This window comes from Aulonocara sp. 'chitande type north' Nkhata Bay, linkage group LG19, assembly GCF_057382095.1.
Source record: "Aulonocara sp. 'chitande type north' Nkhata Bay isolate Kocher_YH1m ecotype deep benthic linkage group LG19, A_spYH_male_GT1.1, whole genome shotgun sequence".
Taxonomy (NCBI): Eukaryota; Metazoa; Chordata; class Actinopteri; order Cichliformes; family Cichlidae; genus Aulonocara; species Aulonocara sp. 'chitande type north' Nkhata Bay.
The window spans coordinates 5,987,367-6,003,622 of record NC_141362.1 but is presented as its reverse complement, the minus strand read 5'-3'; the positions used below and the strand labels follow the sequence as shown (position 1 = coordinate 6,003,622).

General features: G+C 38.6%; 1 protein-coding gene across 1 annotated transcript in view; it reads left to right on the top strand.

Moving 5' to 3' along the window:
* akap6 (A kinase (PRKA) anchor protein 6) overlaps nucleotides 1–4,672 on the top strand; it is a 226,508-nt gene extending 221,836 nt beyond the window's left edge. Inside the window, exon 23 of the mRNA XM_086275898.1 lies at nucleotides 148–4,672. Within this exon, the coding sequence (XP_086132024.1) occupies nucleotides 148–192 (45 nt within the window). The 3' untranslated portion in view covers nucleotides 193–4,672. The remainder of the gene's footprint in view (nucleotides 1–147) is intronic.
* Nucleotides 4,673–16,256: the final 11,584 nt, after the last annotated feature.

The window sequence follows — 16,256 nt, the reverse complement described above, 5'->3', positions numbered from 1 at the left end:
GACCTCGATCAGCCAAATTGATTGGCAGTGTCAGGCAGCATGAACGGTATAAACACTATGAACTGCTTAAAGGGAGTGACTAATATGTTATGTTTTCATCAGCTTTGCTCTAACAAACCTACTCTTTCTGTCCATCCATTCATCCAGAGACCAGCCGTGTTGGGAGCAGGAACCTCCAGGATCCAGCAGTAAGCGAGCGCCTTTCGTCTTCTTCATTGGTGAAGTGATCTTACTTCTTAGCCTCATCACTCTGGATGGCCCCTCTCTGTTCCTGGAGCTTTCACATTTATCATCTCTCAGTTCTCACTGTTGCAATTCAAGACTGACTCATTTAATCATTTCAGGGTGACCTACAAATTGATTGTCAACTGATTCTTAGTCGGAGTCTTTGAGTCTTATTTCAGGGTTGAGCTTGTGATTATGCTGCAGCTTTGGGGTTTGGCTGAGCATATTTATGAGTTAATCTGGGCACAGTATATAGAATATGAAAATACGATCATTAGGAGAAAGATGTTAAGAGTTATAAAGAAAGTACTGTAGCAGAATTATGTCCAGCAACAATTTGCAAACTGTTTCAAGGTGACTAAGGGCAGAGAGATATTATATATGGGCCATGACTCATATAGTTTCATGTCGTGTCCGTTACATAACACTGGGCTAAAGAGGAAAATACACTGAACAACACAGACTAGCTTTACTGTTTATATGCCGGCAATGCAAAATCAGCCTCATTTTCATTTTGCTATGTTTTGTAGCTTGTTTTGACTAATTTAAAACAATTTAACAGTGCTACCTGAGCTTTTAAACTTTCAATAAGCAGTAAATGTAACTAATGTGAGTTGTTCAGAAATCAGGTGGAATTTACTGTACTTTTTTGAATTTCTTTTCTTGGGGCTAGTTTGTTTTATTTCCTGGAGGCCGGTTTTTCCACAAAGAAAACATGTTACATTAATACACAGAGGTAATCTGGTTCAATTGTTACTACTAAATTCATGCAATTAATCTAACTGACTCAACAGAAAAGGTTAGATATTTAAAAAAAGTTGAAATGATATATAAAACAAAAAAGATATCAAAGGCCAATCAGATTTTTTGGAGTTTGAGAATCAACGCTATAAGAATAGCAGCAGAAAAACAACCATGATGTGGTGATGAGCATAAATCAGTGTGTCACTGTGTAGAGCACTCCACAGAAACATTAATAATAAATTCAACTACAAGTCATTCAAGTCTTCTGTCAGAGGTTCTGGACAGCTGCACATTTTCTGTTCCTGAAAATTATTTGCTACTCGTCAGTTAAGACAAAAGAAGAGAAAATTATCACCGTTTCCAAACAGAAATCACCTAACATGAACAAAACCCGAGGTTGAGTAAATAAAACGAAACAACAGCTCAGTGAAACCTGCATCCTGTCAGGCGTTTTCTGGACATCTATGGCAGCGGTCCCCAACCTTTTTTGCGCCATGGACCGGTTTATGCCCGACAATATTTTCACAGACTGGCCTTTAAGGTGTCGCGGATAAATACAACAAAATAAAACTAGTACCGGTACCGAAAAAAAGAAGATTTATTCATAACACACGTGAAAAGACCCAGGAAAACCGAGTTAACCATAAAAACGATAACAAAATAACTCTGAAAACCGATAAAAACCCTGAAAAACATACATTTCACACCTGAGCCTCAACTCTTGTGGCCCGGTACCGGTCCGAGGCCCGGGGGTTGGGGACCGCTGATCTATGGCAGCTCTGTCAACTGGGCCATGGGTTTGTTTCTTTGGCAGGTATGGCTATGGAAACTTTATTTGACCAATAAGGGGCATAAAGACTGAAAACAAGGTGGCTGAGGGAAACATCTGACTTTTATATAACTGCCTAATTGATTTTTTGCTTCACTTTTTTAATTTCTAAGCAAAAGACCTTGATTCAATTGACCTGAAGTCAAACAAACTGGAGCTCTGATTTTTTTCAGATTTTTCATTTTCTGTTTCTGTTGTCTCACATCACTCATCAAAAGCCTCTGGTTCTATAATATTCTGGAGCTACCTCAGTATTGGTTGTGACACTGTACATCATATCTTTACCAAGTCTGCTTCTTACTGTATCTAAGTTGGTGTTTTCACACTGCAGTTGTAAACACTCTTTTCTTAAAGCACACTGCTTACAGTTACATAGCCCAGTGTTTCAGCATGTAACTTCCTAAAAATAACACTTGCTAGATTGTGTAAGTTTTCATAATCTGCTACTGTCCCATGGCCAGTTTCATTAGGTCTGCTCACAGTGGTTGTGGTAGAAGGCCGTCATTGTAGTAGAAACAGCACTAAAATTGAGTTGTGGTGTAAGTTAGTGGATCGCTAAGCCATGGTCCTATAATAAAATAAATTAAACTAAATTTATTTAAGATATCAGGAAAAAAGATTTGGAGGGTGGGAAGAGCTTAATGCTAACAGACATGAAAACACAAGTGATGATAAGAGAAAAAAAATTAAGGGTATGTTAAAAAATATTACAAATATTAACCTCACTAAAACAGCTCTGCTGGCATTAATCTGTTTTGTTAAACTCTTATGATTAAGGTACAAAGAGCACACAAAGTCGTCTTATATTGCATAGAAAAACACAAAAGTGTATTTCGACTGAACAAAGCAATTACTAAGGATGTGTGTGACTAATTAAATATTAAATGTTACCTTTGCTGGTCAGCTTAAGAAATGCCAGTCATTTGAAGTCGTTATTGAAATTTAAGTATAAAAGTAAACTGTTAGTTCTAAGATCAACCAGATCCACCAACTGGGGCTACAGTCCCAAAAGACAGCAGCACCCTGCTCTCTGAGCAGTTGTATGCTAGCTGTGTCAGTGTAAACTGGCATATTACCATCAAACAGAGCAATACGTAACCACATTCTGCGTTCTACTGGTTCTCTGTGGATGTTATGCTAACAGAAAATAAAGCTCTTGGTCCCAGCTGTAGTCTTTAGTGCTAGCGCTACTTAGGCTAGCATTGTTAAGGTTAGCTGCACTTGGCAAATGAACCAGACTGGGTGCTTGTTTTGCACAAATTTCAGCAACATTTTCAATACAGTCTGTTAAAGAACTGCGGTTAACTGTTTAAATGGCTCTAAAATACATGTTTGTATCAGAAAAATCAGACAGGTCTTCTAGTATAAATAATTTTCAATAGTCCCCAGGAACATCGCTATTTACTACCTAGAACACAGACTGAAGGAATCGGACACAGTTGAATCCTTCTCATCCGTTTGTAGAGGTCATTCGGATCTGTCTTTATCTAACACTGCTAAATCTTAAGACGTGTCTCCACAAGTACTGAAATGGACAGTACTATTACTTTGGTCAAATGCCTGAAACTGTTACACTTATGACAATTTCACTGAATATGAAGTGCTTACTCCTCATTTGATGTACTGACCAGTTAGTTCTTGGTGAAACTTAGGAAAAGACATAGAAGAGTTGTTCTTGTTTTAATTCCAGCTAGCTGATTATGTCATAGTTCTCAAACACTGTCTTTTTGGGGAGGGAGGTTGTCTGCTTTTGCAGTTAAATGCTGCGACTCATTTTCTCCAGGTTCCCCAAGTCAAGTCTAAAGTATATACCTGTCCAAAGGCAGGTGTATGATAAGTACTGCCTAATTTGGACAGAATTTTCAAGTTCTTTGAGAACTGTCCTGCTTTGCAGACTCATTGAACATACCCTAACTGTGTCTTGTAGGGTAAATTTGTGACGATACTATAGTGAATCCTCGATAGATCTTTCAGTTTGAGGTTGAGCCTGTCTCTTTCAGAACCAGTATAACCTTTCAAAGTGCTGCTTGATAGTCAAACCAAATATGAAAAAAGACAAAATTCTCTGCTGGCATTCATCTATTCAGTGATAGCTGTTTACCACCTTATTAGCTATTTGAGAGTAGCTACATGGTGGTGAAGAAGTCCATTGAATTACATGTGGAATAAAACCTTTCCCCTGTAGAACAGCATTTGCAAACTGAACTAAACCAGGTGTCCAAAAACAAAAGGAACAAAAACCCCAACATTAAAACAAAACGGTATTCTATCTATGCAACACGACCAAAGTTGGTGAGAGCTGAAGTGGTGTTGTGTAGACATTACAGTTTGATCACTGTTGATGGGATGTGTGTTGTATTAATACTGCTGTATGTATTTACACAAATATTGTATCATGTATCATTTTCTTTCTTTCTTTTTTTTTTTACCTTCTGGGCGACTCCTGAGATGACGATTAGCAGTGACGCTAGAGTTTGGGATTGGTGCCGAGACAAGTGTGTGTAGGACAATATAGGATTTGAAATCTTTAAAGTATAATTGTGTGCCTTGCTCCACTGTTACTTCTCCTACCTTTTTTTTTTTTTTTTTCAAATAAATACACTGCTTTCCCAGGTAGAAAACATGCAACATGCAAGAAAAAAATGTTTAAAAAAAAGAGAAGAAAAAACAGCAAGGTTCATGTTGAGCTTGTGTATATATGTAAAGGTGTAAACCTTGATGTAAAATGCAAGAGGGGGGAATGCTTGGAGTCTGTGTTTTTCTCTTTATGTGGTCTGTGATGTGAAATATCTTTATTATTAGTACTGCCATAAAGAGCTTGAGTGCATGGTTCCTGCTAACTAAAGCCAACTTAAATAAACTTAATTTATTGGAAAACAATTCTGTGATTTTGTGTTGTGCTTTGTTTATTTTGTTGTTTTTTATCTCTCATTTTGATTAGAGCAGAAATCATGCTGGACCTAATACACAAGTTACTGGTATGTGATTTGATGTAAGTGCTTCAGAAAAGCACCAAAAGTTCAAAAAAGCTCATTCTAGAGAGAGTTGGGAAAACAACCTTGAAGATGTGAAGTTGGTTGGATGAGTGGGGCATTTATGATGCATATTTTCCAATTATTACATAATAACTTCCCATTTCTTTCTTCATTGCATTCTGACACGCTGTTGTCTATCATTTACTACTACTTTCAACACATGGGATAGCCCAATAGACCCTAACCCTATGAGACTGCAAGAAAATGTGGTCTGCTGGTGTCACCAACTGTGAATTGTTTTCTTGTCTTATTGCTTTTAGGGGTCACCACAGCATCTCCATCTCACTCTATTGTTAGCATCCTCCTCTGTCACACCAACTCTCTGCATGTCCTTCATCTATAAACCTTCTCTGAGGTCTTCCTCTTTTCCTCCTGAGCAGCAGCTCCATATTCAACATTCATCCGTCCTCTGCACATGTCCAAACCATCTCAGCCTTGCCTCTCTAACATTGTCTGTTGACAACTAAACCTGAACTGTCCCTCTGATCTACTTATTTCTAAGCCTTTCCATTCTGGTCCCTCCCAATGAAAAATCTCCTTTCTTCAGCTGTGCCACCTCCAGTTCTACTTCATGTCTTCTTTACTTGATTCTACATCCAAACCAGAATAAATACTGATCATTTATATACAATTTATTAAATTCAGCGTCACAAATCTGGTCATTTTCTTTTTCGAAAACCTTTCTGTGTGTACAAATGTCTAAAACTACATGCAACATCTCCCGCGCTCACTCACCAAACCTTAAATGTGTGTGCACCAATCACACCCATTCAGGTGCACCGATAACCTGATACTTGATCACGTTGCATGCCCACTTGGGATTTTGAGACAAATTTAACACTGTCAGCTGTTCGCAGATAGACAAATTTAAGATTGATTCAAGTCACAGCAAGTAATTCTTAAGATTATCTGCCCACACTGGGCTGGTTTGCAGTTGTTGTTTGGTACACAGTTCTTCTACACTGAAATCAGAACTGGAGTTCTGATATTTTCCTATGACAAAAGCAGTGTGTCAGGCCCTCAATCATCTGAAATGCATCATTAACATTTTTTTCATCTTCCATAGATATATATTTGTGCCCTTAATAAGACCTGTTTTCCTGCTGCCGCAAGCTTAGCTGCTTACCTTCACCCTGCACACACAGATGCAAAGTTTTAACTGCAGAGGAGATGAGGCACAATTGAAAGCTGAAGAATGTGATTGGATATGATGATAAATACTCACTTTGGCAATATTACTTGAACATTAAACAATGTTTACTTCATCAGAAGGAGGTCAGATTGTGGAACCAGGAAATGCTACTGATAACACAGAGAGGATGGTTGGATAATGGGGAGGATGGGCAGAGGAATAAATGGGATGTTTTTGTATGCTGAATATAAAGGCATACTGTATGAATCTCTTACTCACACTGCAAATCAATATGTCCCTGATTGCAGAGAGTCTCCTTGATAACACCATTTAAATCTGAACTTGACTTAATGTTGTTGGTTTGGCAATAAAAATTCTCTTTTCCATTCAGAACACATCACACACAAATGTGCCATACTCAGATTCCTATAAACCAATTAGCTTTCAGAAAATATTTTCTGAGGCTGAAAATGACTATTGCTGTGGTATCAACCTGTGGCAATATTACCTGAAATTATATTAGAGAACAACTCTTGCAAAGCAATGTTTCCTTTGGAAAAGATAATGGTGACTTGAAATATGTTAGCTTGTCTTTCTACTATTAAGCAACAGTTTACTCTTGTTAAGCACACACTGGTGCATTTGTGCTATTTGTAACTCAGTATTAATTACGCAAAGGCAAAAGTACAACTTATTACAATCTGTAAACTTTATGTTATGAATTCATGTGAACATTCCAGTCAGGGCGGAACAACAACTACAAGAAATACATCCAGGAATGTTTTTCCTGGATGTCACTGAGGTAAATACTGCAAAATGCTGCTCTGGCTTTCTAGCTTTTCATTTCACATGAATCTACAACCAAAAAATTGCCTCTACATAAGATAAGAAACACTTTATCACAAACTTTGGGAAATTGCTGTGTTACTGCAGCCAAACATAAAAAACCTCCAACATTAAAAAAGTAATAATTTCATAAAATTAATGCAGCACGGTGGCACGGTGGTTAGCGCTGTTGCCGCACAGCAAGAAGGTCCTGAGTTCAATTCCACCCTCAGGCCGCGGTCTTTCTGTGTGGAGTTTGCATGTTCTCCCCGTGCTTGCATGGCTTCCACCCGCGGTCCAAAGACATGCACTTAGTGGGGATAGGTTAATTAGTTAATCCAAGTTGCCCATAGGTGTGAATGCGGGAGTGAATGTCATCTGATGGAGGAATCCAAACAATGTGTTCATTTAAACTGGATTCAAACAGCAGTTCAGACCACAGAAACTTTCTTTGCTGTGATTTGGTGAGTATAACTGAATTGAACCGAATTCAAAGTAATATAACAGTAAAAGCATGTGATCTTATAAGTGATGTGTCCGAACAATTTGATAGGATTCATAGGTGACTGCCATTGGAAAAAGTCATCGAATATTTTGTTTTCAATCAGTTATTTAAAAGTTGTGAAAAGTAAATTGAAATTACCATATATTCAACAAAATATTGTTGTTGAATATATAGTATTCAACAAAAAGAATACTAAGAAGGTTGAGCCAGCAACATTGTTTTCTTGACCTGATAATCACACTGACAGTTGGGTCCTCCCCCATAGTGGACCTCTCCTACAATACAGTATCACTAGATGGAAATGTTCAAATGTAGTCAAAAAAAGTACATGTATTCTTTATCTACATGTAAATTATATTCCTGTTTTCGTGTGACCTTATTTGTGCAAGCCTCAGGGCTGCCATAGTGTTCATCAATTGTCCCTCTACCCTTTCAATCCAGCAAAATAGGCTGCTGTTGTGTGACATCTGGTTAGCACCATAGGATAAGGTGTGATTTGAAAAATGAAGCTGTAAATATGATTTCACCCCCAGGGATGCAGTTCATTATATCATATATGTCCTCATGGACAAAAGAATCAAATATCAAAGTTTTGCTAATGACGCTTTAAATAGTGTCTAGCAGAGGGCCAACTAATATCGAGTACATCAGCTAGACGCCATCATTTTGAAGCAGCTTTTTAACCACGAATTACATACCTAGTTAATTCCTGCTTTAAAGTTGATATCACTGAAAATAGGCATGTATGAAAACCAAACAAGATTTTGAAATCCATAATAATCTGTTTTAACTGATTGACTAAGTGACTGGAGTTAACTTTAAGAGCAAATTTGTTCAGGAAAGACAAATAAGTATTAGATCATGTAAGAGTGTGAACTGTTGCCTGTCTCTATGTTGGCCCTGAGGTGCACCAGTGATCTGTCCACAGATTGGCACCAGCTTTTTTGCAACCTGATATGGATCAAATATTCACTTCCATTCAATTTTATTTATACAGCGCTAAATCACAACAACAGTCACCTCAAGGTGCTTTATACTTGTAAGGTAGGCCGCACAAGAATACATGCAGAGGAAAAACCCAACAATCATACGACCCCCTATGAGCAAGCACTTTGGCGACGTTGAGAAGGAAAAACTCCCTTTTAACAGGAAGAAACCTCCAGCAGAACCAGGCTCAGGGAGGGAGGGGCGGCCATCTGCTGCGACCGGATGGGGAGAGAATATAACAAGTACCATCAGTCACTTTGGTCAGTAGTTCTTTCACTGGAAATAAGACTTTCAAAATTTCAAACACCACACAGACACCTTCATGTGTAACAAAACAAACTATTTACTGGTACAAAACAAAATCTTTTGGCATCACATTTATTCAAAACAGTCCATCATGTTTATTAAAATTATTACCTGACAGTCTTGCCAGGGGAGGTCACTGAGTCCCCCCACCCCCCGGTGATGCCCCTGCTTGCCAGGATTACTTCTTACTTCTTATATTACTTTAATTACTTTTAATCATCATGTCACAAATTCAACAAATGTAAGAGTAGAGAGCAAGACACTACAGTTTACCAAGGAGGCGTAATGCAAAGTTTACAATCAACGCATTAAACAAAATAATGTCATTACAAATGTATTATTACCCAGCGCAGGCCCCGTATTCTTTTGTGTGTAATTCTTTATTAATCAAGCTGTTTCAATTTTAAAATCATTTTTATATGGCGTCTCTTCAGTTTCTTTATTTGTTATCTGTTTAGTTAATATAACGTGGGTCTCCTGGAACAGCTTGGTTCAACAGTCAACTGGTAGTATTTGATTTAACTGATTAGTGTCTTTCCTCCTCCCCAGCCAGCACTGTGTATTTAACAGTGTTGTAATGCTGTGCTCTGACACTTCCCTCTGTCTTTCAGAGAGTATCAGAGGAGAGCTGTCAGTGGATTAAAAAAATAGCAGTTAGCTGCAACAAAACACACTCCACATTAAAGCAAATTGCTTCTTGCGATTGTTGATAGTTTCTCATTGTTGCGTCCCTCTCGGTTGGAGCTGTGATGTTGATTGTGGCTGAAGGGGCCTTCAGATGACTGATAAGCATTGATGAATGAAAATGGAAATGGTTTTCAGCGTTTTGCTTTCAAAGGGAAATCAAAAACGGTGGAAGGAGAGGGGAGAGCAGAGGGGGGAGAATATTTGCCTTTTTGCAATTAACAAGATATGTTCTTTTTTTCTGTGGTCAGAAAAATGGAAATGGCTTTTAAGGTCGTAAAGGTCGAGCGCATCGAAGCATGGTGGCTCTGCAATTACTCTTCAGGCAGCAGCCTGATTGGGGGGAGGGTGGGGAGGGGACCGACCGTGCACCGATGGTCAAATTAACGAGATGACCGGCTCCCTGTCGAAAAGATCACATGTGATTACCGTACATCAAACAGACAGAGCGCTCAAATTATCTCCCCTCTTACTGTGAAGTCAGAGAAAAGGGGATAAAACACAGATGGACTGATTAGTTAAAGGCTTTAAATGTCAAAACTTTCACTGTCCACAGCTTGAATGGATGTGCTTCTCCTCTACTCAGCAGGCACGAGGGGGGTCGTCCTTTAAGTTTACACTAGCTACAATAAATGGCTGTCTGCATGACACGATTAAAGCTATACTGGATATCATTGGACTCCTCTGTGAAGCTTATGTGAGTTCTATTGTGTCTGGTTTGATATAGCTACCTGCAAAATAGCGTCAAATATTAGGTTATATTGGTTCCGCGCATTCTTACAGGAAGCCGAGGACTAGGCCGACTTCGTTTCAAAGTCCTCACAGTCCAGCACTTCTCCTGAGTTGAAAATAGTCCTACACTTGGAACACCGACGCACTCGCCCAAGTCACTTCTCTGCTACCATAATCTAGAGGAAGAGTGACTAATGACATCCACAGCACATATAAACAATGGCTGAGGAGGAATTGATCCTGGCTGTCAACCCAGTTTTTTTTTACAATCTAGCACTGATGATGGTTAGAAGCTAGCAACAGTAAGCACTCTAAAAAAAGGACAAAATAGGCTTTCCCATGACAAAAGCTGCTACTCATGGAGACAGATGCTCAGCTTATTATTAAACTATTACACCTAGTAAGATTTTAATAGTGGCCTATACTAAAAGCTTTGGAGACGGCCTGCAAAAAGTCATTTTCACATTGTATCAAATAAGCAGTATCCGTGTTGTAAACAACGTTTTTCTTTCAATTGTCTCGGCACACAAGTTGAAATTCAAATTTGCAGAGAAATGGATTAGCAACAGCGTTGGTGGGATTCCTAGGATGGGACTCGGCTAGCTCTTGGAGGGCCTCCATGCTGCCGTTCATCACTCGCAACCTACCCTTCAGGCCACTCCTCTGGGAGTGGACGAGGAAAGTGCTCAAGAGGGCACCGGGAGGACTACTTCGAGCACACGAGCGGCCAGCTCACGCCAGCACAGGCGTTTTATAAGATTTTGGGGATTATCATTGTTCCACTCAGTTCACCCAGCGGTCCCACGTCGCAGCAGGGACAGAGTTTTCCCTCCTCTCCTTCTGGCACCCCCGCTCCCTCTTCCATGAGGAAGCAGTGATGTGAACCCATTTTTGTGTGTCTTCATAGCAAACTCTGCTCCTTGAGACACCAACTGTAGCAGGAACTACCTCAGACGCTTTGGTGTTATGACTCGCAGTGTGGTGCAGACCATCCAAGAGTTTAGTGCTTTAGATTTTGGTAAGGGAAATTCTAGTGTTTCTGTAGTCTGTTACTTAATCTGCATGAATTAGCTGTTACGTGTGTCTTTGTATTCCATGTATACAGTTCATGATGTAGCTTGGTAACTAAACTTACTAGCATTACTAGAATATGTAAGTTAGCTCTCCAGACATTCATCCATAAAAGGTTACATCTGGTTGCAAAAAATGCAACACAGCATAGCAGTGAAACTGTTTGTGTTCAAGCTGTAAAAAAGCCTGTAAAATTTTGTGAAAAGATTTGGTGAGTCAGTGAAGATCACTGGTGGCTGATGAGTGAAATGAGTTGGTGAGGATATGCCGAGCTTTTCTGTAAGTGCTGCCAATTTGGCCAATGGTAGCCTGTGTTAGCTGCTGTTAGCCAACGGGTGAAACTATTTTTAAAGTGGATGAAATGTAGGATTTTTTGCGAATAAACTTTCAAGACAATGTAATCAAATTGCTTATGAGAGTGAACGTGTGATTTTTGGCATTTTTATTAAGGTACTAGTAGCATTGCCACTTTCCTTTGTGCTTTTGCTTCTTTTGAGATGAAGGGGACTGCTTTCTGACAATAAAACACAGGTATGAACCTTATCATGAGTCTGAAGAGGTTCAAATTTAAATGTTCCTTTATGGCAAGTGATCGCATATGACTTCTCTTTTCCTCTGCCTGTCTGCCATAGTACCTTTGTTGCCAGTCTCTAGCTGTATATGTTAAATGCATTTAGTCAAAAAGGAGATGTCCTTCCCAGCCACTGTATAGAAACATGTTGGGAGAACATGGAGCATTCCACAAACCACTTGATCCTATGGATTTTTAATAGATTTATTATAAGTTTGTAAGAAATGATCAGTTTGCAGGAGGATGTAATTACACAGTATTTTATGTATCCTTATAAGAATAATTCATTTTTTTCTTAAATAACCTGAAAAAATGTACTGACTGTGCCTTTTAGTATATAATAATCTTTTAAATATCTTTAACTCTTTTAGAACAGGGAACATTTTAAGGTTAACAAGGCAAACTGTATTTTGTTGCCTTGTACTTATGACATGTGCAATGAAAATAACATTGAATTCTATTCTGTTCTATTCTATTAAACTAAATACCCTTCATAGTCAAAAACACAAGAAGTTGTGTTTTTCAGAAAATGCTCTAATGATATCTGCACAGTGGTACGTGACTGTTTTATGGTGCATATACTGTAATGGAATGCAGGTTATTATCCACATTTTATCATTAAATTTAAGGTTTTATTTAATGTTTGTCTCTTATTACCCTTTTAACTACAATAAGTGGGAAAATAAATGTTTTCATTAACATTTCGCAATGTCAAAGTTTCTTTTTAGGATCTTATAAAAGCTCATGGAGTATGTGTTCCCTTGCAAAAAGCTAAAAAATTTGAAATACTCACAGTTGTGCATTAAGTTTTAATGAATCAATACACAGACGGTCTGGTCCTTGTGTATTCTGACCATAGACTGTGCAGTCTGTGATTCTGACAGGTGAGTAAAACATTTGTGCCTTCAGCACTTCCCCATGGGATGCAATCACTGTATGAGAAACACTGAGAATAAAAGTTACATTTGAAACTATTTGTATTATTAGAATGCTGCGGGAGTGTGTAGGTGTTTTAAGCCATTTGCATTGGTGTTGAATGAAAATGATACATTTGTGTTCAGATACACACACATTGAGAAAAGCGCCTTCTTGAGTCTCTCTCCATGCTGTAATGATCTTCTTGTAGTGCTGCGGAAAGCCTCCGCAATCCCTTCTTCATTTCCCTCTCCTCTTCTCCCTAATGAGCAGAGCCATCCCTTCATCATCAACTACAGCATAATGTACTTTAGTCTGGGGACGAGAGGAGAAAATGGAAGGATAGATTGGAAACAGGTTCGCTTATAAGCTGATCCCACATTACGGGCTGTATATAATACGCTAAAGTCATCAAGGGTTTGTTCTCTACAATCAGAGTGATCCATCGACGATTCGACGTGCTGCAGATGAACGCGGAAACTTCACTTTGGCTGCAGGCAGGAGGGAGGCGCAGGGATTTCTCATATGCACTTGACAGAGTTGGATTTGTGGACTGAAACACATTGTCTCCACTGGTCTGATTGTAACAGATATTTGTTTTCAAGTAAAAAGCTTCAGAACAATGACATACATAAAAAAATATTTCATGTATGTTTCCACTAAGTTATTATAAAATTATAATTTACTTTGTGGCAGCTTGGAAAAGATTTCAAACTACATTTACAATAATATGACCATATATTTTCCTAGATATTTCCATATTTCCATTAATTTCAATTACATAGATAAAAGATAACACAAACCTCAGTGGTTAGTCAGTAAAAATAAAAATAAAAAATCAAGTAATTCCTTTGCTTGAGCCGCATAAAACTCCTTAATTTCCTTAAATGCACCACTCAATATAGCATGCTATAATAAATTTTATCTTGACTTTTAGAAAGATAAGTTAGATACATGGAGCAATTACTTGATACTATATCTGTGTGTTTCTGCAGCAGATCTCACAAAACTTCCTTTGTCCACTATATTCATTATAATTTGTGCTGTTCATCATATCCCAATATCATACTGTCACCTAACCACTGACATGCTCACTCTGCTGACTCCTAAAAGCTATTTGTTGGTTGATGTTTGCTGTGTTGCCTGTTAAAATAAATGTTATATTTAATTGGTATAGCTTGTTTCATCCTGAGTTTTATTCTTTTTGTCACGACCAGGAGTGGCTGTAGCTCAGGTGGTTGAGCAGGTCACCTAATAATTGGAAAGTTGATGGTTTGATCATCGTCTGCTCCAGACTGTGTGCCAAATATCCTTGGGCAAGATACTAGCCTGAAGTTGCTCTCTGATGCGTCCATTGGAGTATAAATCTGTGTGAATGCTAGCTGTTAGATGGAAAGCACTTAAATAGAAAGAACATAGAAAAAAAAGTGCGTGTCAATTAAGTGCTCAGGTAGAGTAGAAAAGCACTATATAAGAACCAGTCCGTTAACCATGCCTCTGGGCCCAGTTGTGACGTTAGTATCAGGTATACCTGGCTATTGTTCAGCAGCACATAAAACAAACTAGTAACCCAACAGCATAAATATGCTCTTGGTGTTGTGAATGCACTCTTAAACGCTCTGTTTTCCTTCTCTGTGAAAGTTGGAATCCAAAGCTAAAGTACTCAGGTCAAGCCACAGAAGTGTATGCACCCATGCTACTACTGAGGTTCAACAAGATTATATAATACAAGCCAGGAGATTCACAAAATTCACTTTAAACGCCACACATTTTTAAAACTAGATAATCACTTACAACATCAAGAAAAAAAAATCTTATTGGGAAATGATGTCATAAAAGGATGCTTTTATTGTACATTAAAACATCTCCAGATGATTCTCAAAGAACATTATTCTGTGTCCAAGCTGCTGATGTTGGTACGATGTTCTTTTCTGAAATGCTGTGTTACTTTTACGCTAGTTGTAATGAGTATTTTCCCAAAAGTCTTGGGGATCATAAGTTGGGTCTGGCTGTCGCTAAATGATGCCACCGCCTAATTTGCATAATTGGTCATGCTTATGTAATTGTAACCTACTTTGTAGGAGAGAGAAATAACATTGTGGAAGAGACTTAGAGTGAGTAAAAACCACCCTAAATGCATTTAGAATATATTTAGAACTACAAATTTAATTTCTTTTAGCAATTGTTGTTTTCTTTAATGTCACAATTCCAACCCACCTCCTTTATCCGGGCTTGCTACCAGCAAAAGTGACCCGAAATAGGAACTCTGGCAGAGTTACTTGTTGTGTGTGTGTGTTTTTAAGTAGTTTTAAACCTGATCCTCAATAACTAAGAGTAAAAGAAGAACTGACTGCATTACAGTCAGGACGGGAGCAGCGGCTTCGCTCATGTGTGATTCATTTGTAGTTTGGACGTGTAGGGGTCAGCATCTTCTACTCTGACGGCAGCTTGGGGCGACTGTTTCGTGAGGACTATCCGCCACCTCTGAGCGCTTTGGCACGTGCGAGTCTGCAGTCACACGGCAGCACCAGCTGCTAGTTGAGAGTAAGAGCGATAAGTGCTTTCACATCAAAAAGTCTTCATAAGTCACCAATAACACCGGCAAAAGTCGTCAGATTTGTCGCTAGTTGCTGTTTAGAAAAAAAGTCGCTAAATAAGTCGCTAAGTTGGCAACACTGCTTTTTCCGAGGTGGAATAGCAAGTTGCAGCTACCAGAATTGTAGCATTAACGGTAGCTAAAACTTTTGTCTCATTTGACCATAAAACTTCTATCTATCTTCACTGAGCTCCTTGGCCTTTCCCTTTGTTCATTGGTCAAAGACTGCCGTCACCCAAATCTGTTTTCTGTCAGAGAGAAACCAGTTGTAGCCAGTTATGACTGAATCTGGCATATTTACCTCATGTTAATCAATATGCATGGTCCTTTTTGAATAAACAAATGTATTTAATTGCAAATCAGATCCAAGGAGCAGAAACTGACAACTTGCGTGTGTTTAATATTTTTCTAGCAAACAAAAGGTAAAAGATCAAAATACTTTTCTGCTTTTGACTATTATCATTTGTGGCAGCAGGATTGTGTATGTGCATTTTTTTCCACAATAAAGTACAGCTTGTTGTACTTTTTTGTGTTTATTGTAATTAACGAACATGTGAACCAGTGAAGCAGTGTGCCTTATTAATGTTTGTCATAGGTTTTGGAAAACAGAGGAGCTCTGTGGAAACGATGCCTGGAATACATCAGACTCTGCATACACACAATACTTAGCATTTAATAGATACCTACATTTGTTTTGTCTTTCATGGTATTTGACGATAACAACAATCAAAACCCTCTTAAAAGGGCTGTTTCCTATAATTTTATTTTCCCAGCTGGAAGTAGAAATTGAGCCTGATGCATGCGGGGTGGAAGAATAATAACAGCGATGTCACTGAGACTCTAAAAACAATAAAAAGTTTTGGAGGAGTGACCATCATCTGACAGCCGAGTACGGCTTCATTAAAGCCTTATGAGAACCTGATGGTTGTAACTGTGTGTGTGTGTGTGTGTGTGTGTGTGTGTGTGTGTGTGTGTGTGTGTGTGTGTGTGTGTGTGCATTTGTACATGTCTGTGTGAGTGTTCCTAATATGGATTCATGGAGTTTTAGCCTGATTGCATTTTCACATCAGTCGTCAAAATGCATTTAAAAAACAATTTG